The sequence below is a fragment of the Rhineura floridana genome, chromosome 10 (assembly GCF_030035675.1).
Source record: "Rhineura floridana isolate rRhiFlo1 chromosome 10, rRhiFlo1.hap2, whole genome shotgun sequence".
In the NCBI taxonomy this organism is placed as follows: domain Eukaryota; kingdom Metazoa; phylum Chordata; class Lepidosauria; order Squamata; family Rhineuridae; genus Rhineura; species Rhineura floridana.
Window position 1 is genome coordinate 20,699,546 of NC_084489.1, and position 23,573 is coordinate 20,723,118.

Sequence of the window (23,573 nt, forward strand, 5' to 3'; positions counted from 1 at the left end):
ATAAAAATAAACAGTAATGGGTTTTTTTTTAATTAAATCTTTCTTTACCAACCTAGTAAAAAACCTATTTTGTTTAGAGGTTTGCTTATGCTACAAATGTTTGTTATATACAGGTGGAACAGCATCCACGAGTTGCAAAATATGCTATGGAGAACCATACCCTTCGAGAGGAGAATAAACTGCTTCGCTCCATACAGTCAGTGAAAAGAGCCCAGGATCTAGATGCTCAGGCAATGGCAGAATTGGAAAAATTATTCTTAGAAGTTTCAGGTAGAGAAAATAATAACAGAGGTATGAAAAAGCTGGATTTTTTTTTGTATATTAACATGTACTTTAAAAGTTCTGTGCTCTGATCTCATGATTAAAGGAGTGCTATTTAAAAAGAATTCCTCCAAAGCAGCACCCACTGAATTAATTGGCATTTTGTTTTCAGGTTTGATGGGTTTTACGTCTCCTTTGGATAATGTTTTTACACTGAGTGAATACTGATAAACATGATTAGTAAAATATTGTGGCGGCCTTTGTCTTCATAGACTGCCTCAAATGAGTATAATCTAGTCAGGCTGATCTCCTTCATCAATGTTTTCTTCACATTTTTGAAAATAATTCTCTGTCTAGCATTATTCTTAAGATTTATTTATTTATTTATTTTATTTTTTATTTAATTACATTTTTAAACCACCCTATAGCAACAAGCTCTCAGGGCGGTGTACAAAAGATAAAAACAGGTTAAAACACAAATAAACATAAAAACAATACAATATAAAAAGATATAAACAAGATGAGACAAAAACAAATTAAAATAAAGTTTAAAATTTAAAATTTTAAAATGCTTGGGCAAAGAGGTAGGTCTTTACCTGGCACCGAAAAGATGACAAGGAAGGTGCCAGGCGTATCTCGTCAGGGAGGGCGTTCCATAACTCGGGGGCCACCACCGAGAAGGCCCTAGCTCTAGTTATTACTCTCCGGGCCTCCATATGCGTTGGAACCCGGAGAAGGGCCTTTGACATCAGGTGCAGTGAACGGGCTGGTACATAGCGGGAGAGGCGTTCCACCAGGTATTGTGGTCCAATGCCGTTAAGGGCTTTATAGGTAAGAACCAACACTTTGAATCTGGCCCGGAAACATATTGGTAGCCAGTGCAGCTGGGCCAGGACAGGAGTTATATGATCGTATTTTTTAGTCCCGGTAAGAACTCTGGCCGCAGCATTCTGCACTAGCTGAAGTTTCCGAACCGTCTTCAGAGGTAACCCTACGTAGAGTGCATTACAGTAGTCCAATCTAGAGGTTACCAGAGCATGGATAACTGTGGCAAGGTTCTCCGTGTCCAGATAGGGTCGTAGTTGGGCTACCAGCCGAAGCTGGTAGAACGCATTCCGTGCCACCGAGGCTACCTGAGCCTCCAGTGACAGGAGCGGATCTAATAAGACCCCCAAACTACGGACCTGCTCCTTTAGGGGGAATGTAACCCCATCTAGGGCAGGTCGGACATCAACCATCTGGGCAGAGAGCTCCCCCACCAACAGCATCTCAGTCTTGTCAGGATTGAGTCTGTTTATTAGCTCTCATCCAGTCCATTATCGCAGCCAGGCAGTGGTTTAGTACATCAACAGCCTCACCTGAAGAAGATGAAAAGGAGAAGTAGAGCTGCGTATCATCAGCATATTGCTGGAAACGCACTCCAAATCTCCTTATGACCTCACCCAGTGGCTTCATATAGATATTGAAAAGCATGGGGGACGGAACCGAACCCTGTGGGACCCCATATTGGAGTACCCAGGGATTCGAGTAATGCTCCCCAAGCACCGACTTCTGGAGACGATTCTCGAGGTAGGAGCACAGCCACTGCCAAGCAGTGCCTCCAACTCCTGAATCCGCAAGTCCCAGAAGGATACCATGGTCGATGGTATCAAAAGCCGCTGAGAGGTCCAGGAGAACCAACAGAGTTACACTCCCTCTGTCTTTCTCCCGACATAGGTCATCATACAGGGCGACCAAGGCTGTTTCTGTACCAAACCCCGGCCGAAAGCCCGATTGAAATGGATCCAGATAATCAGTTTCATCCAGGAGAGCCTGGAGCTGGCGAGCGACCACGCGCTCTAAAACCTTGCCCAGGAATGGGACATTTGCTACCGGTCTATAGTTGTCTAGGTTTTCAGGGTCCAAGGAGGGTATTTTTAGGAGCGGTTTCACCACCGCCTGTTTCAGACAGAGTGGCACCACTCCCTCTCGTAAAGAGGCATTGATCACCTCCTTGGCCCATCCGGCTGTTCCATTCCTGCTAGCTTTTATTAGCCACGAGGGGCAAGGATCCAGAGCAGACGTGGTTGCCCACACCTGTCCAAGCACCTTGTCCACATCCTCGAGCTGTACCAACTGAAATTCATCCAATAAAACAGGACAGGACTGTGCTCTGGACACCTCATTAGGATCAACTGCTACAATATTGGAGTCAAGGTCCCGGTGGATGTTCATGATCTTATCTTGGAAGTGTCTCGCAAACTCATTACAGCGAGCTGTTGATGATATTACTGCGTTCTGAGGACCAGAATGTAAAAGTCCCCGAACAACTTTATAAAGCTCCGCTGGGCGGTTGGAAGATGACTGAATGGAGGCAGCAAAATACTGCTTTTTTGCTGCCTTCACCGCCTTCACATAAAGCTTGGAGGAGATCTTCACAAGTTCAAGGTTACAGCCGTCAGGAGTTCGTCTCCATTTGCACGCAAGCCGTCTCCTTTCTTGCTTCATCACTCTTAGCTCCGGGGTAAACCACGGAGCCCGTTGAGCTCTGCAAATGAGAGGGCGCATTGGGGCGATCGTGTCAGCTGCCCGGGTCATTTCCGTATTCCACAGGTGGACCAGGGTTTCGACAGGAGCATCAGTTTTATCAGCCGGAAAACTCCTCAGAGCCTTCTGAAAACCCTCAGGATTCATTAGTCTCCGGGGACGGACCATCTTAATTGGTCCTCCACCCTTGCAGAGGGAAGAAAACATTGTGAGTCTAAACCTCAATAGGCGGTGATCTGACCATGACAGATGTAAAATCCCTCACTCCCAGATCACCATCCCCAAATCCAGTGGCAAAAATCAAGTCTATAGTGTGCCCCGAAACATGCGTAGGGCCAGTAACAAATTGAGACAGCCCCATGGTTGTCATGGAGGCCATGAAGTCCTGAGCTGCTCCGGACAAGGCGGTCTCGGCATGAATGTTGAGATCCCCCAATACCAGAAGTTTGGGGGATCGCAACACCAAGCCCGTGACCACCTCCGTCAGCTCAGTTAGGGAAGCTGTTGAGCAGCAGGGTGGATGGTACACCAACAGTATTCCCAGTCTGTCTCGTTGACCCAGCGTAATGTAAAGGCACTCCAGACCATTAGCCACCTGGATAGGGTGCCTAGCAAGAGGGATTAAACTTCTATAGACCACAGCGATTCCCCCTCCCCGACCCTCGGATCTACCCAGATGCTGAACCGAATACCGAGGTGGGCACAGTTGGAAGAGATTAATGCCTCCCAAATCGCTCACCCAGGTTTCAGTAATAAACGCCAGATCGGCCACCTCATCCACAATTAAATCATGGATGAGGGAGGTTTTATTATTTACCGATCTGGCATTAAGAAGCAGCAACTGGAGATCCGAGAGTTGGCTGACAGAACTACCAACAATCCTGTGAATGTGGGGAGGATCGGAACACGGTACAGCCCCCAGTTGTCTGGGCCGAGTTCCCCTAAACTGGCATGTCCTCCTCACAACGCCATACCTCCCATTACCCGTCACTACGCTAATAGGGGCCCCCTCTGGTCCTCCCTCCCCACACCCTGTCCTCCCGCCCAGGCACATAATAAAAATAAAATAAACAACAGAATTCATAATCTATACACAATCACACCCACACTCATACAAAACACTCATACAACCAGACAACAACAATAAAACAGTTGACGAACGACAATAGTGGTAGCCATCACAACAAGAGCCCAAAGGCGGTAAATGGGCCCGGAAAGCAGTTGTGACTCCAGAAACAACTCGAGGCCGCGGCACCAGAGGCCGAAGATGCCGAAGATGGAACACGACTCCCACTCTCACCGCCACCAGGGGTTCCTCCGTAGCGCTCTCACCGCCGCGGAGTTGCTCCTACAGGAGTTCTCTCGCCACCGCTCTCCCGCGGCTCTCTCACCGCCGCCGGGCGCTCTTCTGCGGTGCTTTCCCCACTACCAAGTCACTCCCTCACAATACTCTCTCACCGCCACCACTCTCTCACCGCCACCACTCTCGTTGTCAGGCACTCCCGTCCCGCTGCGCTCTCACCGCTGCCAGGCGCTCCTTCACAATGTTCTCTCTCGGCCACACTCGGCGTCGGGCGCTCCTCCGCAGCACTCTCACCACCGCGGAGTCGTTCTTTCACGATGTTTCCTCGCAGCCACACTTGGCGTCGGGCGTTCCCCCCCGCGGCGCTCTCACCGCCACCAGGGGCTCCTCCGTAGCGCTCTCACCACCGCGGAGTTGCTCCCCACAGAGATCTCTCGCCGCCGTTCTCCCGCGGCTCTCTCACCGCCGCCGGGCGCTCTACTGCGGTACTCTCACCACCGCCGAGCCGCTCCTTCACAACGCCCGTTCGCCAACTCTCGACTCCCGTCTCCTCCGCCACCAAAACCACTCCTCCACAGCACTCTTCGTCCCAAACGCCCCAAGGTATGCAAACTTTCATTAATTAAAACGGGGCGAGAACTACCACTTAATTCCAAGCACATTTAAGCCAAAAAAACACACAAAAATAAAGTAAAAATAGATGTTAAAATAGATGGCAAAAGAGCTTGGCTACGGAGCTCCAGCTACCGCGTCCTCCGAGCCGCCATATTGCAGCAGCCTGACCCCCCAGCCAACGTCCTTCTCCACTCAAAACTGCTGAATCATGGATAACAAAACATGGCCTACAGAGGCCTCTCACAAGCCTCTCACAAACATTCATCAGCAGTATTCATCCAACAGGGTGGAACCAGCTCAACAGTCAAGGTAGATGATAAAATTAAAATATCTTTTTGTCTTTTCTTCTTAGTTCCACAATGATATAATTATAGTGTGGGTTATCTCCTATGATGTTTCTTTCTGAGTTGTTTTCGGTTGCTCTCAATAGCAACCCCGGCTCTTTTTCTTGCTGCTTGGGCTCCTCCTGGAAGAAGGGGTGGGATAGAAATCTAATAAATAAATAAATAACCTTATGAATTAATAGGACCTAATTGCTGGCAGGAGAAAGTTTTGTGCATAGACTGAATGGAAACTTAGGAACAGTTGTTTGATGTATCAACTGATGTATGACACAATGTGGCCTAAAACATGGCTCTGCAAATAAAATCTGCACTCACTATCTCCATCATGGGAAGCATCTCCTTTGAAGATGGAATGTCATCACAGCTACTTGCAGAAGAACAAATTCATTTGAACTTCTCACTAAAAATAAGCAAATTTAAAATGTAAATAACCTAAGTTTGGATTTCAAAGAAATTTGCAAGGCAGCTTCAAAAAAACATAAAAAGACAATTTAAAATCTAGCAATATACAAGTTACAAAATCAATAAAAGTCTCATTTCTATGTGAAGAGTGTGTGTGTGTGTGTGTGTGTGTGTGTGTGTGAAGGAGCATTCAGCCATGTGTGCTTCCACCTACAGCCTCATGTGATGTAGCCCAGGCACACTCTTTTCTTATCTGCTGTTACTAAGAACTAGGCCCAAGACTACCCTATCTATGCAAAGGGACATATTAAACACCTCTTTGGCTTAATTAGCCAATGGCGCAGGACAGCCCAGCTGTGAATTTTGTAAAAATGTGGGAAAAAATCAGTATGCTTTCAGAAACAAAATATAATTATACAGCCACAAGAGTGGCTGTATACTATAGCCAGCATGGATTTTTCACATTCCACAATGTTGAATTGAAAATACCCCCATGCCATTCTGATGCTCTCTATAAGGTCATTCAAAACAGGAGCTTACAAAATTTAACTAGTCTTGACCTCAGAAATGCTTGCTTAACAACCGTCTAAATTTTCATGGCGATACGCAAAACAGTCAAAGAATATAGAGTTCATAGTGTTAAAAGAGAGAGAAAAATCCCAGACCCCTTTTGGACTTTTTTCTGTTGGAGTCCTCATAATTTGTTGAAATTCATTAAAAATCATCCATATTCACAGAGTACCTGTAATCCTGTTACTGACCTTGCCCCATACTCTGACCGTCATCATCTGCAGTTTAAAAGTTTTTAAAAAAATGCCTGGCTCATTTTTAATTAATTTAAGAAATTTAGCATTGAACTGAGTGATAATGTTAGGCATGCTCAGTAAGAACCAACTGTCAGTGTTCTAAAAGCCAGAATCACAGCTGCTGGGCTTGCCTAATTGGGGCCATGCCCACACCAGACCTTTATTTCACTTTAGGCAGTCATGGCTTCCCCCAAAGAATCCTAGGAAGTGTAGTTTGTGAAGGGTGCTGAGACTCCTATTTCCCTGACAGAGCTCCAGTGGCCAGAGTGGTTTAGCAGTCAGCTGCTCTGACTGAAGGTCTGTGAGGGGAACAGGGTGTCTCCTAGCAACTCTCAGCACCCTTCACTAACTACACTTCCCAGGATTCTTTGAGAGAAGCCATGACTGTCCAAAGTGAAATAAAGGCCTGGAGTGGATGTGGCCAGGGACAGCTTTGGTTTAAATTTGGGTGGGAGTCTACATGTGCCTGCTATAGAATAAAAAGGTGGGGAAAACACTGAAAAGTCATGATACTGTTCACAATGTTTTCCTTTTGGAAAGGAAAGGGGCTTCCCCAGTGCCCATCCATCAATCTCCCCTCCTCCTCCTCCTCCCTCCCTGCCCCAATTCAGTTTCACCTATCCTAAATATGATTGCACAGAAATAAATCCCATTGAACTCAAAAAGTGTGCAAATGATCAAACTCACCCTCCCTCCTATTCCTTTCCTCTTGCCCCTTTCCTCCCCCTACCTTTGCCTCTCCCTCCCAATCCACTCCTTCCTCCTCTTCCTCCCCATGGTCAGTTTTACCTGTCTTAAGCATGATTGCAAGGGAGTAAATCCCATTGAACTCAAAAAGCACACAAATGATCAAACCTGCCCTCCCATCCTCCTCCCTCCCATCACCTCTCTTTTGCCCCTGCCCTCCCCCCTCCCCATGGTCAGTTTTACCTATCCTAACTATGATTGCATAGGAGTAAATCCATTGAACTCGATAAGCACGCAAATGATCAGACCCGCCTTTCCCCTCCTTCCCCTTTCCTCTCCCTTCCTCCTCCTCAATTCTTCCAAGCTACACAGGAAGTGGATTGGACTGTGAAAGACCAACCCAAATTGTGTTTGGTTTTTGACACATTTGTAGGACAGTACAATATCTCAGAGAGGAGGTTAGGTCTCCTGCTCCCCTGGTGCATTTACTATAGCTCCCCAGTGATAGAAATATCTGTGGGCTATAGGTATGTTCTTAAACCGCAAGGTTTTTTGCCTTTTAGTGAATATATTCTGTAAGGTCCACAATCTTTGATGTTATGCAGGTTTTACCATTTTTTAAAAAAACTGCATTTAATATACTGCTTTGTTTACATTGGCATATCTAACAAAGCTTTAATTTTTACATCCCAAGCAGGTCAGCAGGTGTGTTCTACCACTTTGTCAGCAGATAGCAACTCTATTGAAAGGCTAAAGGAACGACTTCTGCATACACAGAGTGAACTGGCAAGTTCCAAACAGGAACATGAAGAATTTAAAGAGTTGACAAAGTAAGATGAATCTGTGTCCTAATATTCTTCTACAAAATACTTTCCGTATAAATATAAAAGACTGTTCCTCAAGGGTAAAATTCTGGATCCAGACATTTTCTAAAGTATTAAACTCTCCTTGTACTAAACTGTTATTGCAGCTGAGTATTAAACTCTTCCCTTGTGATAATTTTATGGCAGGAAATGTGCACTTTGAAATGATGTTTAGTGTAATCACTTCTTGGTATTGTATGTTTTTAATATTTATGGGTTTTGCTATGCAAGTCTCCTTGAGACCTTTGGGTATAAGGCAATAACAATAAAGTTATTGTAGTTTATTTTATTTATTAATTTATTTTATTATTTGATTTATATTCTGCCCTTACTCCCAGTAGGAGCCCAGGGCGGCAAACAAACTACTAGTAGTAGCAGTAGCAGCTTGGGTGTTTTCATTCAACTGCTCTCCAGACAGAAGTTAAAAGCCTCAACAAGCCCTGCCTCTGACAAATGTATTGCTTATTTTGGGACGTCGCCCTCCATTTAAGGAGAAGGAACCTTCATAATAAAGTCAATGTTTTGTTTTGTCAGTGGTGAGATTGTGTGTTTTTGTGGGGTTTCTGAATGGGAGTCATTTTAGTAAGTCAACCATATTTGATTTAATAATCCATTTGTGATTGTAAACAGGAAAAAACAGATGGAGCTACAGTCAGAACTTCAGTCTCTACAGAAGGCAAACCAGCATCTTGAAAAAATCTTGGAAGCAACTAAGGCTTGTAAACGTCAGGAAGTATCTCATCTTAATAAAATGCACAGAGAAACTTTAAAGGTATATGTCTATAATAATGAAAGCTAATCTAGATTCTGCAAATATAAAGAACATTAGTGAGCTTTGCACAAGACTCTGTCATTTGAGGATTGCATATATTGAACTGCGTGTTTTGTAATAGGGATACGCAATGTTTCATTGATGAAAGGAACCTGGAATTCAAAAGTCTGAACACTGCAAAAGAGCTAACAAAACAAGCAAACTGAGTGTTTGCACTTGTTTTATTTGCAATAAAATATTGAGTGATTATTCCCTCCCTCAACAGTCCCACACACTCCATCCTACATTGTTCTACATCACTCTGAACCCACCAGAGAGACTTTTGGGAGGGAGGGTGTATTGGTGGCTGCAGGAGGAGGACAGGGAAACTTTTCTTCTGTGAAGTTCCTTAAGTTTATTTACCATATGAGCCAAGCCAATAAATTTACTTCATGTTATTCCTGTATCTGTTTTCTACCTATGTAAATGTCTTATGTCTATTGCAGAATCTGACTACTCCAACAAAGGCTTATCAGCTAAGGTCTCGACTGGTGCCGCGATTAACCCCTGAAATGTTGAGCCAGGAGTCTAGTGATGTTCAGAGTTCAGGTGCGATGGTGGATGATATTTTTAACGAGCCAATGCCTCCTGAGATGAATGAACAAGCTTATGAGGCTGTTACAGAAGAGCTGAGAATGGTGCAGGTAAAGTTTCAGAACACTAAATACAGACTTCTAAAAACATTTCAGAGAGGTGCTGTTGAACTAGGATTTGAAAGTGTGAATGGGCAGGGTTAAGTCAACAATCTTAGCAGATCTGCAAATCTATGGTGAGTCCACACTTGGAATGTTGTGTACAGTTCTGGTTGCCTCATCTCAAAAAGGATGTTGTAGAGCTCAAAAAAGCAACTCAAATAATCAATGAGTGGAAGCAACTCTCCTCTGGCGAAAGGTTACAACATCTGAGGCTTTTTAGTTTAGAAAAAATGAGTAAGGGGAAGACATAATAGAGGTGTATATGATTATGCATGGTGTGGAGAAAGTGGATAGGGAGACACTTTTCTCCCTCTCTCTCATAATAGTAAAACCCAGGGCCATCCACTGAAACTGAATGTTGGAAGATTCAGGACAAAAAAGTAGTGCTTCACACATGTAAAACCATGGAATTTGGTCCCACAAGAGGTAGTGATGGCCAGCAACTTGGATAGCTTTATTTTATTTATTAAATTTCTATCCTGCCATTCCTCCCAAAGGTGCCCAGGGTGACAAACGCCAAAGGAATACCATTTAAAGTAAAATAAATATATATTTAAAACATCAAAAAACATATAAGCAAATAATTTCAAGGTTGCAGGGACAGTATATTTGAGCCATCAAATGCCTGGGCAAACAGGAAAGTTTTTAAGTTCCTCTTTAAGTTAATAATGAGGGAGACAGACTCACCTCACCAGAGAGGGCATTCCGCAAATAGGGAACTGATACCAAAAAGGCCCAGTCACGGGTCAGCACCAACCAGACATCATCCAGCAGGGCTTTTCCTGCCAATTGTAGGTTGGGATGGCTGAAACTAGAGAAGTGCTCTTTTAGGTACTTGGGTCCCAAGCTGTTTCGGGCTTTATACACTAGTAATAACACTTTGAATTGGACCTGGTAGCTCACTGGCATCCAGTGCAGCTCTTTCAGGACTGGTGACACATAGTCCCATCGGGCAGCCCCATTTACCAACCTAGCAGCCACATTTTGCACTAGCTGTACTTTCTGGACTATCTCCAAGAGCAGCCCTATGTAGAGCACGTTACAGTTATCCAGGTGGGAGGTCACCATAGCATGGACAACTGAGACCAGGATATCCTGGTCCAGGAAAGACTGTAGCTAGTGAACCAGCCTAAGCTGGACATAAGCACGTCTAGATACTGGAGCCACTTGAGATTCCAATAACAGGTTGGAATCCAGGAGTACTCTGAGACTATAAAACTATTCCTTCAGGGGGAGTGCAACCCTTTCCCAGAACTGGTTGTCCACCTAATTCCTGGACACAGGTTTAGAAAAATTCAAGGAGGCTAAAACTATCAGTGGCTATTAGCCATGATAGCTATAGTTTACCTCCACTGTTGGAGACAGTATGCCTCTGAATATCAGTTGCTGGGAATTGCAAGTGGAGAGAGTACTGTTACAGTCAGTTCCTATTGGCATCTAGTTGGGCACTGAGAACAGATCGCTTGACTAGATAGGCCTTTGGTCTAATGCAGCAAGACTGCTGTTACATTATTTTTCTTGAGTGCTTTTAGAAAATGCCTGCAAAGGTAGTTCAAATGAGAGCTATCCAAGGCTGTTTGTCTTTCTGTGATTAATTTATGTTAATACAACAAATGCAAGCACCTTCAGTTTGCATGATTTTCTCTGTAGCCATTTTGCAGTATTCTGTTTGAATTCCAGTTGCATTTACAAGACAATACAGCTAGGGCATTATTGCTCTCTTCCTGTCTATAAAATATAAATATTATACAACCACGGGAGGGGCTGTATACTATAGCCAGCATGGATTTTTCACATTCCGCAATGTTAAATTGAAAAAACCGCCATGCCATTCTGATGCTTCCCATAAGCTCATTTCAAAACAAAAACTTATAGTCCTGAACTCAGAAACGCTTGCTTAACAACCTTCTAAATTTTCATGGTGATACACAAAACAGTCAGAGAGAATCAAGAGTTCAAAGTGTAAAAAGAGGGGGGGGGAACCCGGATCCCTTTTGGACTTTTTTTCTGTCAGAGTTCTCATAATTTGTTGAAATTCATTAAAAATCAGCCATGTTCACAGAGTACCTGTAATCCTGTTACTGACCTTGCCCCATACTCTGACCTTCATCTTCTGCAATTTAAAAGTTAAAAAAATGCCTGGCTGATTTTTAATTTAAGAAATTTTACATTGAACTCAATGACAAGGCCGGGCATGATCAGTAAGAACCGTCAGTGTTCTAAAAGCCAGATTCACAGCTGCTTGGCTTGCCTAATCAGGGGGCCACACCACACCAGACCTTTATTTCACTTTAGACAGTCATGGCTTCCTTCAAAGAATCTTGGGAAGTGTAGTTTGTGAAAGGTGCTGAGAGGAGGCTCCTATTCCCCTGACAGAGCTCCAGTGGCCAGAATGGTTTAGCAGTCGGCTGCTCTGACTGAAGCTCTGTGAAGGGAACAGGGCGTCTCCTAGCAACTCTCAGCACGCTTCACTGACTACATGTCCCAGGATTCTTTGAGAGAAGCCATGACTGTCTAAAGTGAAATAAAAGTCTGATGTGGATGTGGCCAGGGACAGCTTTGATTTAAATTTGGGTGGGAAACTATATGTGCCTGCTGTAGAATAAAAAAGTGGGGGAAACACTGAAAAACAAATGATACTGTTCACAATGTTTTCCTTTTGGAAAGGAAAGGGGCTTCCTCTCTGCCCAGTGCCCACCCACCCAATCACCCCCTCCCCTTCCTCCCCCAGGTCAGTTTTACCTATCCTACGCATGATTACACAAGAGTCAATCCCATTGAACTTAAAAAGCATGCAAATGATCAAACCTATTCTCCCTTCTATCCCTTCTCTCTTGCACCTTCTCTCCCCCTTCCTTTGTCCCTCCCTCCCCATCTCCTTCCAATCCCCTCTCCTCTTCCCTCCTCCTTTTCCACCTCATGGTCAGTTTTACCTATCTTAAGCATGATTGTATGGGAGTAAATCCCATTGAACTCAATAAGCATGTAAATGGTCAAACCTGCCCTGCTGCCCTCCTTCCTCTGATCACTTCCTTTTTGCCTCTTCCTTCCCCTTCCTTTGCCCCTATCCTTCCAATCACCTCCCTCCCCCTCCTTCTGCTCCCCTCTCTCCTCCCTTTATCCTTCCCCTCCCCCTCCCCATTGGTCAGTTTTACCTATCCAAACCATGATTGCATGGGAGTAAATCCAACTGAACTCAATAAGCATGCAAATGATCAAACCTGACTTTTTCCTCCTTCCTCTCCCCTCTTCCTTCTTCCTCCGCTCCTGCCCACTCCCGCCCTCCCCCCTTGGTCAGTTTTACCTATCCTAAGCTTGATTGCATGGGCGTAAATCCAACTGAACTCAATAAACATGCAAATGATCAAACCTGCCCTTCTCCTCCCCTCCCTCCCCATCTCCTGTGGTCAGTTTCACCTATCCTAAACATGATTGCAGGGGAGTAAATCCCACTGCTCAATAAGCATGCAAATGATCAATCTATTCTCAGCAAACTTGGACGGGATCCCATTTCTTATCTCCAGGATTAAAAAGAGAAATTCATTAATAGGTGAAAAACCTTGTGGTTAAGAACATGCCTATAGCCAACAGATATTTCTATCAAACTTTAAAAAGCAGGGAAATTTGGACGCTATAGAGAATGCACCAGGGGAGCAGGAGACCTGACCTCCTCTCTGAGATATTGTACTGCTCTACAAATTTGTCAAAATGCAAATACAATTTGGGTTGGTCTTTCACAGTCCAATCCACTTGCTGTGTAGCTTGGAAGAATTTGGTAACGTACCTCTGAGCACATGGTGAGTGGTGTCAACACCTGCAATCAGCCCAAATAATAGAAACAAGATATGTGCTGTGCTGATCTTGTTTTAGCAGGGAGGAAGCAACAATATTAACATACAGTTGATATAGTTCAGATAGTCACTTTAAATATGCTTGATTTACTTTGCAATTTTAGTGAAGTTTCCTATTGTAAGTCATTTTCTTTTCCTTCTGTTTCTGTGAATATTTGAAGCACAGCATCACTTTGCTAAATATACTCTAAAAAGCTCCAAAAACAATTGTGGAATAATACCACTATTCTGCAGAATAGTCTCCAGTAGACATCAGGAGTGTCTCAGTTCACACAAGATAAAACAGTGGGAGGTGAAATATATTCTAGCAAATTTCTAGGTGTGCTCTATGTTTTTAATTGACCATGCCCACCTTTCCTTAAATGAAGTGGTTTAAACATAGTAGGCTGAAAACATACATCAAAAGTTTGTTTTTTCCAACAGCTAGAGTCATTCCTTAAGTAGCAACATATTGTAATCAGTCTGATTTTATATCAGACTGCGGTTTTAGATTGAACTGTTAATGCACCCAAAATAGATATAGAACATAACCTCCAATGTGAAGCACAAAAAATGCTCTCTTCACCATCATATAACATTGATCAATAAAAAGGCTTTGAAATTAATAAAAATAAATTTGACACAGGTTTCTAGGATGAATAATGAGGGAAATAAAATGTTCTAGATTAGATTCTTTGTAGAAACAATAGTAACATGTAGTAAATGTACATTAGGAAAATATATTTAATACCTGCGTAGAGTTGCTAATATGATTATAAATTTGCAATGTTTACTAGATTGTTCCTGTTTGTCCTGTTGCAGGAAGAATTAAGCGCTCTTCAGATCAGACTAGATGCAGAAGAAAGTAAGGCTATAAAGCTTCAGCAGCATATTAATAAGTTGGAGCACCATTCTTCACAAATGCAAGAGGTAAGAGCTAGTGAATGGACTCTTTTTGATGGATCAAGTGGAACACAGTTGAATTATTGTCACTGTCTCACAGAATGTTTCATTGTTTACTTAAGCTTCATGCAGCTCTGACTAAGATTTTTATTGATGTGTACATGGTTGCTTGCACCCTTAAGACTTTAACTAGATCCAAGACTTAACCAGACCCAATCAGAACAACAGAGCTAATTAATCTGGCTTTGTAACTTTTACATCTTATGCATTGGTATACATGTACATTCTTATACCACTACACCTGTCACTGACTTCTTCTTTTTTCCTAATGAAGCTTTTTGCCTCAGAAAGAAGTAACTGGCAAACTGAAAAGCAAAGCCTTCTTGAAAAGATAGACTATATTGAGAAACAATACCAGGACACTCAGAGCAAGGCTGACAGTAAGTTTGTGTAACAATAGAATTCTGTATGAATTTCACCAAAGATGTCCTGTTTCTAGTGCAGCACAAAATGGTCTAAATGTGTGCAAAGATTTAATACTTTTATGTGACCAAAGCTTATGTCTAAAAATGGCCTTTTGTTAAGACAAAGCAGATGAGCTTCCCCCCCTTCTCAAAATACTTTCATTTTTATTCTTCAGATGTATGATTTATTTATGGGTCACTATTGGTATGAAAAGTCCATATTAAAATGTACTAAATCAGTGTCCAAGCAGCACAAAACATGTGTATACACTATTTTTTTATATGAGGAATAGGTCATAATCTGACTTAACTAGTATAATTTCACACTGCCCACAGACAGTAAAAAGAATTACTGTCCTGGATGGAAGGGAGTAAAATGTAGATAGTCAGGCAATGGACCATTCAGTTGTCATTAGCTTGAGGATTGAGACAGAAGTCGATGGGCACAGCCAATATGCCAACTGGGTATGTGGTGGAGGAAAATGTGCCACCTCCCTGATATGTGTCAGAGAGAGCTGAGACTCTATGTATGTATTGGAAACTGCCTTAGTGTTTTCTTTTGAATGAATGAAGGGGCTTGGGCTTCACTCAGAATTGTTAGTATACTTGCACATGAGCTAAAGCTCCGAAATCTAATATGCACATCATCTGTGGCACCCCACTTACAAGTAAGTCTGAAAGGAGGACACACGTACCTCTTTCCCTCAAAACAGGTGAACATGACACTTTTCTTAGAATATCACACAGAATAGACACAATCATTCACGGGATGGAAGGTTGGGCTGTTAAAGTTTGGTTGCCTCTCCACACATTGCTAATAGCAGCGGAATGCTTCCAGAATGAACTAGTATAATAAAACCATTTTATGGCAACATAAAGCCACTTAACACTGCTTAATCCCAACAAAGTCAATGACTGGCCCAGAAAAGAAGTTTTGGCATAATTCCTTGAATTCTTTATTGACTGAAGTGCTTCTGTGGTCTTCGTAGGTTTCCACAAGTTTATAATTTGATTTTGGTTTACTACTTTCTGAGTATTTTTCTTCTGGAAGAGGAAGAGAATGGCTTTAGTTGGGGAACTTTCACATATTTCTTTAGCTTCCAGGAAAGGATGAAAAATTGGTATTGTATCAGCTGATATTATTAGTACCTAATAATGAAATTTTTACAATTGCATTTTACAAGGATTTTGTATGTTTTTTTAAAAACAGTATTAAAGAGTGAGGTTCATGACTTGCGAATTGTCCTGCATTCAGCAGATAAGGAGCTGTCTGCTGTAAAAATGGAGTATGACAATTTCAGAGAAACTCTAGAAAAAGAAATTGGTGAACTTTCTACCAGGCATATGAATGTACAACTGCAACTTGATAACATCAGGTATGCCATTATAATCTTAAGGAAAGCTTCATAACTCCACATACGAATGAGGGCAACTTCAAACATGATGAATTTCCATATGAATAGTGCCTCTGCATAGAAGAAAATGTGCAGAAATGTATTTTTATACACTGTCACCTGTGGTCATTGCTGAAGCTATTTGTATATTTCATATGATATTCACACGACTTGCTCTCTCCTACATTGAAATGCCAGCCATGCAATCTTTTGGGAGAAGGATTTGGTTAGGTGCTGTTCCTTTTACTATCTTGGTTTCTGAAAGATTTTGTTTTAATGTTAACTTCAAGGTAATATTAGCAGTACATTTTTCATTGAATGAGCTGTCTTAAAAATCAACCCCATTTTTCTAGAAAGGCATTAAAGTAGTATGATTTCTGGAAGCACACTGATACCACTTTATTAATCTCAAATGACTTTCATTGGAAACAGTTTGCAAGAATACTTTTGGCTTCATTTGTTTTTTCTTTCCAGTGAGATACAGTGAATCGTGGTACTTAACATTTACATAATGCATATTCATCTATCCTAAAAATACAATATTTTTGCTGCAACATTTGTTTGTGTAGTCAAAAGTATAAGAAATCACATAAGTTCACATTGCAGAAGAAGGATGCTAGAACAAAATGGATTTTATGGTGTCTATAAATAGTGGTAAAGTGTTTTCAAAACTGGGGACGACTTAGAATATTCACAAGAATCTATTACTTTATTAGAAAATAAGCTAAGATTATAATCTACATCTGTGGGGGGTTTTCAAGCTGTGTTCCAGGGCATCTGGAGGTTTGGGGGCAACTTGACAAGGGATATTTCAAGGGATATTCCATGAAAAGATGTGTAGTGGTAAAGAAACTTCCCTGAAAGAAAGCTTGCCTGCTACTAGTAATCTTCCCTTATTGTACACAGCTACAGGAGAACATTGGAGGTGTTTTAGGCCATGTCCTCAATTCACACAAGCATTTGTGAGGTCAAAGAGGCCTAGCCCGTGCCTTGTGTGATCTGGCAAAGTACCTCCTAGATAATTACCCAGAATCAGGGGTTTTATAGTAGGTGTGATATAGAAAGAATTCCTTGAAGGAAATTTAAAAAGACTAGTTTTCTATTATGTCGTATAGAAAGGCCTCCTTTTTATCTTTTCATCTAGTACGTAAAAAAATGGATACCAACAACCAGTCTAGTCTTGTTCATTAACTACATTCTGCCAGTGTTTGTAGTTTTTTCCTGGCCTATAGATCGAGCAATGAAAAGAATTTTAATACTGCTTGAAGGATATATGTCTTGATGATGATGTGACTGCACCACTATGCATGCATGTGCTTGCTTTGCTTGCCTGCTCCGCCTTTCTCTGTCCTTCAGCTTCCTTTTGGCTTCACACTAATCCTTGAGATGATGCACTCATTTTCTTTTGAAACAGGGAAGGTGTCAAACGAAAATGCACACCTTCTGATTAATGTTGTACAATTCTTTCACTGAAGGCTAGAATATGAAAAAGTACTTGAAAGAAAGACAAGCCTGCAAGATGACTATGATAATCTCCAGGAAATACTGAAATTTGAGACTGACCAGCTGACACAGCAACTCACTGATAGCAAGCAAGAAACTGAAGTACTGAAAATTGAGCTTCGGGTCAGTGAAAAATGCTAAGGAAAATTCACCTTTATTTTGTGTGTGTGTGTGTGTGTCCATTGCCTCCCCCCCCCCCGAAAGTATAAATGTCTGTGCACCATGCATTACACAAGTACTAAACAGATGAGGTGGAGGGAGGGTAAACATACTTATATTTTTGTAAAAACTCATCAATTCTAAAAGCTTGACCTGCAAAACAAGTTTCCTGAACCGACTGCATCTCTGTTTCACAGTATCTGGATCATTTGGGTGTTTTTGTGCTGACCCATTGACAAAGTTTTTCAGGAAGGAGGGCCACTTGCTGCTGCCCCACACCCCCTAAGTATTTTGAAAACATAGGTTTTAGCAGCAGAAAAACTGACCCATTTAGCTCACAGATAGGCTGCCCAATACCACAAGCACTGATTTCAGTCGCTTACCGTATATTCCGGCGTATAAGATGACTTTTTAACCCCGGAAAATCTTCTCCAAAGTTGGGGGTCGTCTTATACACCGGGTGTCGTCTTATACGCCGGAATATACGGGTACTTCGCCAACTGAGGCATTGCTGTCTTCTACAAGAAACAAAAGTGGGCGGGCCGAGGAAGGGCTCCCAAACTGACCCCGGAGACGCTTGGCGGGCACGTGAGTCTAAAACATTAAGTCTACAGCCGCAAACGCCGCCGGAGTATCGCCGCGCCTTACACCCTACGGGTGGCGCAGTGGTCCAAACACAACTAAGGGAGGAAGAAGCGGAAGTGGTTCGCGCGCCTGCGCGTAGGAGGCGGGGGGGCAGCTTGCGGCTGCCTGTGGTAGGGAGTTAAAAAAAAAAAACCAACCACAAACCGGCTCGCCGCTGTGAGGGAAAAAAACACCGGGTGCCTTGGGCGGCGGTGGCGGAGCCTTCTCCTCCTCCTCCTCCTCCTCCCCGCTTCGGCCATGAGCGTCGCAGCGCTGGTTTCTCCCGCGCTGCCGCCGCCGGAGCCTCTGCTGCGCTGCCCGCCGGCACGGGCCCCGCCGCCGCTGCCGAGAGCTTCGAGAAGGAGGAGGAGGAGGAGGAGGAGCTGGAGCTGGACAGCCCCGCCGACAAAGAGGATGGAGAGCGCAGCGGCCGCGTGTGGGATTCCGATGAAGGTGAGGCTTTCTCCTTGTCTTTCCCGCCGATGAGTGGTGGCCCCGATCCGGTGTTGCGCCGGCCTTCTCGGGCCGAGTTCTACCGGGCTTGCTGCCCGAGTCAGTGTGCCTGCAGGGGTGCCGTTCGGCCCTGCTTCGTCCTGAATCGAGAGTAGCCCCATGGAAACTAGTAGAGGTAGCTGGCTTAGTTGCACCAATTTCAGTGGGTCTCTTCTGAGTAGCGTCGGATGCAGCCCTAAGCACCGCCCGGTACCATTGGGTTTACTCTTGAGTCAGTGCGCACATAGGATTTTATCCAGTGTTAGTTCTACCCAGAGTAGACCCACTGAAACCAATGGGGCCTGTCTAACTGAGGCCCTTCAGTTGGTTTATGCCAAGTAAGGGCCGAACCCAGGAAAATCTTCTCAAAAGTTGGGGGTCATCTTATACGCCCGGACGTCTTATACGCCGGAATATACGGTACTGATCTGTGGAAAATCAGACATAGGGGATACAGTGTCTAAATCTGTCTCTAGGGGAAGCGTGATCATTTTAGTCACCTCTCACCATTGAACCATTAATGAGTCTTTCCAGTGTTTGTGACTCATTCATTATTTTAACATGCTACGGTTAACAATAAGCTATTATTTAGTAATTGAGAAACTTAACAAAGAATTAAAAATACTGTAATCATTCACTAAATGTTTTAACCTCTGTTATATTTTAGAATGTATTAGGCCTGTTGGAAAATGAAAAAGAGCATAATCAGAAATTAACAATGCAGTTACAAGAAGATAAAGAACATAATTCCCAGTAAGTATTACTTATCTGAAATCTTTGACTTACATTCCATTTTGGGACTGATGGCTAATATAATTTTAACAACATTTTGAATTAATATTAATGTCTTTTCTGTGCATTAAGATATACAAACCATTATTGTGGAGGAAATAATTTAAATCTGCCCTATACATTAGACATTTTGTTTCCACCAATTCTGGAATGCCCACGGTTTTAATATCTTCAGGTAAAGGAGGTGGGCTGGAGAGAGCAGCATAATAAACCGTTTCTAAATAGAGAGATAATAGGGCCACAGCTGGATAGTGATCTGAGCCAGCTGGACAAGTGAATGCACTCCTCCCCCCTTTTATCAGCACATCTCAGTTTGAATTAGCTGCTTCCAAGAAATCAAGCCCTGTAATCAAGCTCTAGTGGTAGGTTCTTGGAGGAGCAGACAACATGTGGGCTGTGCAAAGAAGATTTTTTTTAGTTTGCCAAATACAAGAGGTTGTCTCTTGTATGAAGCAGAAATCAAAACACTAAATGATATTATCTCTCCATTCAGTTCAAAGACTTCCTTTCTTAAAATGTAAAGCAAAACACAGACATGGAGTTTTTATATACTTTATCTGGGATGCTATTAGTCTAGTTATAACTGGTGACATGGCACTACCAGCTAGATCTTTTATTAATGAAATACATAAAAGAGAGAAGTTAAAAGACTGCTCACTTAAAAGACTGTCTAACTATTATATATAATATAAATATAAAATGTATATTAAAATGCATATTAAACTTTGAGATATTAAAGGTGTTTACAGCTTTTAAAAGCAATAAAAGCTACTATGTATTGATAGAAGGAAAGGTAATCTTTACTTTTTTTTAGTTCCTATTACAATAATATACCAGAATCTAAATATTCTAAAATTACATCAGCAAAGCTTTGGTTAAACGTCCAATTAAACACTACAACCAAGCTAAAAATATATATTTAGTTGTTCTAATTTAAAAAGTGGGTTTTTGGGGGGGATTGTTTGTTTTTGGGGGGGAGAGTTGCCACAAGAAAAAACAAGTGATAACTAATAGCAATCCCAGCAAGTTAGGGGAAGAGCTTTGATCTCCCCTGGCAATAAAAATGACATTTTAATGCAACAAACCCTAACTTCTGTTATTCTTTTTAACACAAGACAAAACTGGCAATTTTCCCTATGAGTCCGGCCATCACAGCGGGTGTTAGCTCCACCTATCATGCGAAGGCAAGAATGTCTTTGAAGTCAAGACTAGGGGCGTCAGGCCCCTCCCACTCTCCAGTTCATTCTTGCCTTCGTACGAACAAGATTGGAAAACTTATCATTGAGATCCTATCGCGTAGCATTTAGCTAAGTTGTTTTTGTATTTGTTTATTTGTTTTGACTGGGTGCGAACCCAGCGTCGCTTGTGTGTCTTCCCAGTCCTTCTTTCCCTACTTTCACTTACCTCTGTTGCTTGTTAGAGGTTTTTTCCCTCAAAGACCGCGGCTGCGGTTCTCCCTGATTTGGCTTTAACATTTTATTTTCGTTATCTCTCCTGCTTGTCTGGCGACCCCCACAGAGACCGCGGCTGCGGTGTTCTGTGTTTTTTTGGCCGTTTTGAGCTTCGGGAGATCGCAGCCTTTTCTCTCCCTTAGCGGTTCTGCTTTTACTCAAATCGCGCTCTGTGGAGCCCTTGAAGAGACCGCGGCTGCTGTTCTCTCCGAGGCGGGAGCCTGCGGCTGCAGCTCCCTCCAACCTTTTTTAACCTACCAGGGTTCTGCCTCACAGGCTTTTCTCGGCACGTTAGTTTCGCCGCAGCTAGCCCTGTTCCCGGCGCCGGCAGCGGCTTGCCTCCTGCTGCCTTATCCCTCACAGGCTTCTATCTGCACTTTCTTTTTGGGGCTTTTTTGGAGCCGCTAGTGCGGTTATCGGCCCCGCAGCTCCCCCTGCTAGTCTGTGCTGGACAGCCCTTCCCCCCACTTCGTCCCCAGACGGCCGCCATTGCTCCTTCTCTCTCCGCCTTTTTTGATCGTTTTTTTCCGGGCGCCATTTTTTGAATTCAAAATTCCCGCCTTTTTTGTTACCCTTTATTAACCATCGGATACCTTCCCTGCAGGCTATCTATCCGTATGTGTGTTATATACGTGCTGCAAACAGACTTACACAGGGCTCACTTGCACACAAATTTACTGTGGTGCTGCAAACAGACTTACACAGGGCTGACTTGCACACAAAATTACTGTGGCTGTAATCCTAGTGGTTGGATTATATTATCAAGGCTGGAGCTCCAATCCTAGTGGCTGGATTGTATTATCAAGGCTGAAGCTTTAATCCTAGTGGCTGGATTGTATTATCAAGGCTGGAGCTTTAATCCTAGTGGCTGAATGGTATTAGCAAGGCTGGAGCTTTAATCCTAGTGGCTGGATTGTATTAGCAAGGCTGGAGCTTTAATCTTAGTGGCTGACTTGTACTAAATCTGATTTATATTGGTATATCCTGCCCCCTCTGGGGCCGTGTACCACGCCTGAAACCCAGCCTACAGCACTAATCTGAGTGTGCTAAATCTAAATACAGCCTATAACATATTAACGCTAATACCTTAGTGCATCCTGCCCCCTCTGTGGCAGTGCACTCCGCCATCTGCCAGTGTATTCTACCCCCTCTGTGGTCGTACGCTGAGCCAGTTCGGGTCTTTACATCCTGCCCCCTCCGTGGCAGTGTACTGTACCCAAGTTAATATAAGATGGCAGAACAGCCAGGCATGCCGCAATCAACCCATATGGTGCCAGATCAGCCAGGCATGCCACAAACAGCCAAGCCACAACATTCTAACATGACTAAGACCAGACACGCCAAAGCCCTGGCTAAGACAAAACATCTTTCCAGCCATAGCAAACCAAAGCGCCCACGTTACGTCTCTGTGCCAACCACCACCACAGCACCTCAGGCACACATAAGCGATATTCTCCATTCCCCTGCTGCTTCCTCTGACGAGGAAGAATTTGTTGGCTTTCCCGCTCAGTATTCGACAAACGAACCTTCCTCCGATTTACCGCCCCAAACATCTGTTCCAATAGCTCCTCAGGCACATACATCTGCCACATCCGGGCTGCAGCTGTCTCCTGATTTCCTCTCCCAACTTCAAGCCATGCAGGCATTTTTTACCCAAATGCAGTCACTACCACAAGTTCCTGCCATACCTCAACTCAACATGGAACATCGTGCGTGTCATGAAACTCACCCTTCCTGTTCACCTAACCCCTTTGATGTAGCCAGAGGCAGATGTATTGACGAAGCCTCGTATGCGGAGGAGTCAACCTTCAATGACCACGTTGAAGGAGATGACTGGAGCGACTATTCAGATCATGAGGAGGATACATCATATCGCTTGTTTAATGCCTCAGACTATCAGCCCCTGGCACGCAGGGTAGTTAATACTCTTGGTCTCCAGACAGCGCCTTCAACTTCATCCGCCCCAGCTATCAAAGGGGCCAAGGTCCTCAAATCCCCTGCACCTACTGAACACTACATCCCGGTGCCGGACCCAATTGCCAAATTAGCCTCTGAAGAATGGGCCCATCCACTCAAAGCTTGACGCTTCAAGAACCTGGCTGACAGACTTTACGCCCTAGCCCCAGACTTTGCCACCAAGTTAGATGTCCCTGGCATAGATGAACCAATCGCTCGCCTCGTTTCACGATCTCTTTTGCCCAGGGAAGGGGAATCCCACCTAAAAGACACTACTGAGCGACGAATAGACTTCGCCCTCCGCAAGAATCACGAGGCCACTGCCCTAGCCATGCGTGCCTCCGCTTCAGCCTCCATCTTCTCCAGAGCATCTATGATGTGGCTGGATGACCTTCTAGAGGACGCTAACCCTGATCCTGTCGCCCTCAGAAGAGCACTATTGAAATTGCGTAAGACAGCAGCTTTTGTGGCCGATATCACTTTGGATGCCACTCAATTAGGGGCACGAGCCATGACGGCTCAAATAGTCGCTCGTCGCACCCTCTGGCTTCGCCACTGGCAAGCTGATTCAGCGGCCAGATTGAATCTGTCCAGGGCTCCTTACTCCGGATCTCTACTCTTCGGCGAGGAAGCTCTAAAGGCAGTGCTGCTTGATCCAAAAGATGCCCACAAACCGGTTCTGGCCACAGTCA

The 23,573-nt window shown here is 43.6% G+C and overlaps 1 protein-coding gene across 4 annotated transcripts in view; it reads left to right on the plus strand.

The window, feature by feature from the left end:
• KIF15 (kinesin family member 15) overlaps positions 1-23,573 on the plus strand; it is an 81,038-nt gene that overhangs the window by 27,489 nt on the left and 29,976 nt on the right. For 3 of the 4 annotated variants that reach the window (XM_061586529.1, XM_061586527.1, XM_061586531.1), the window contains exons 14-22: positions 114-291; positions 7,639-7,774; positions 8,438-8,579; positions 9,065-9,262; positions 13,966-14,073; positions 14,381-14,486; positions 15,721-15,886; positions 17,380-17,530; positions 19,350-19,435. In XM_061586529.1, coding sequence (XP_061442513.1) covers positions 114-291; positions 7,639-7,774; positions 8,438-8,579; positions 9,065-9,262; positions 13,966-14,073; positions 14,381-14,486; positions 15,721-15,886; positions 17,380-17,530; positions 19,350-19,435 — 1,271 coding nt within the window. The remainder of the gene's footprint in view (positions 1-113; positions 292-7,638; positions 7,775-8,437; positions 8,580-9,064; positions 9,263-13,965; positions 14,074-14,380; positions 14,487-15,720; positions 15,887-17,379; positions 17,531-19,349; positions 19,436-23,573) is intronic. The other variant, XM_061586528.1, reaches the window with a different exon arrangement.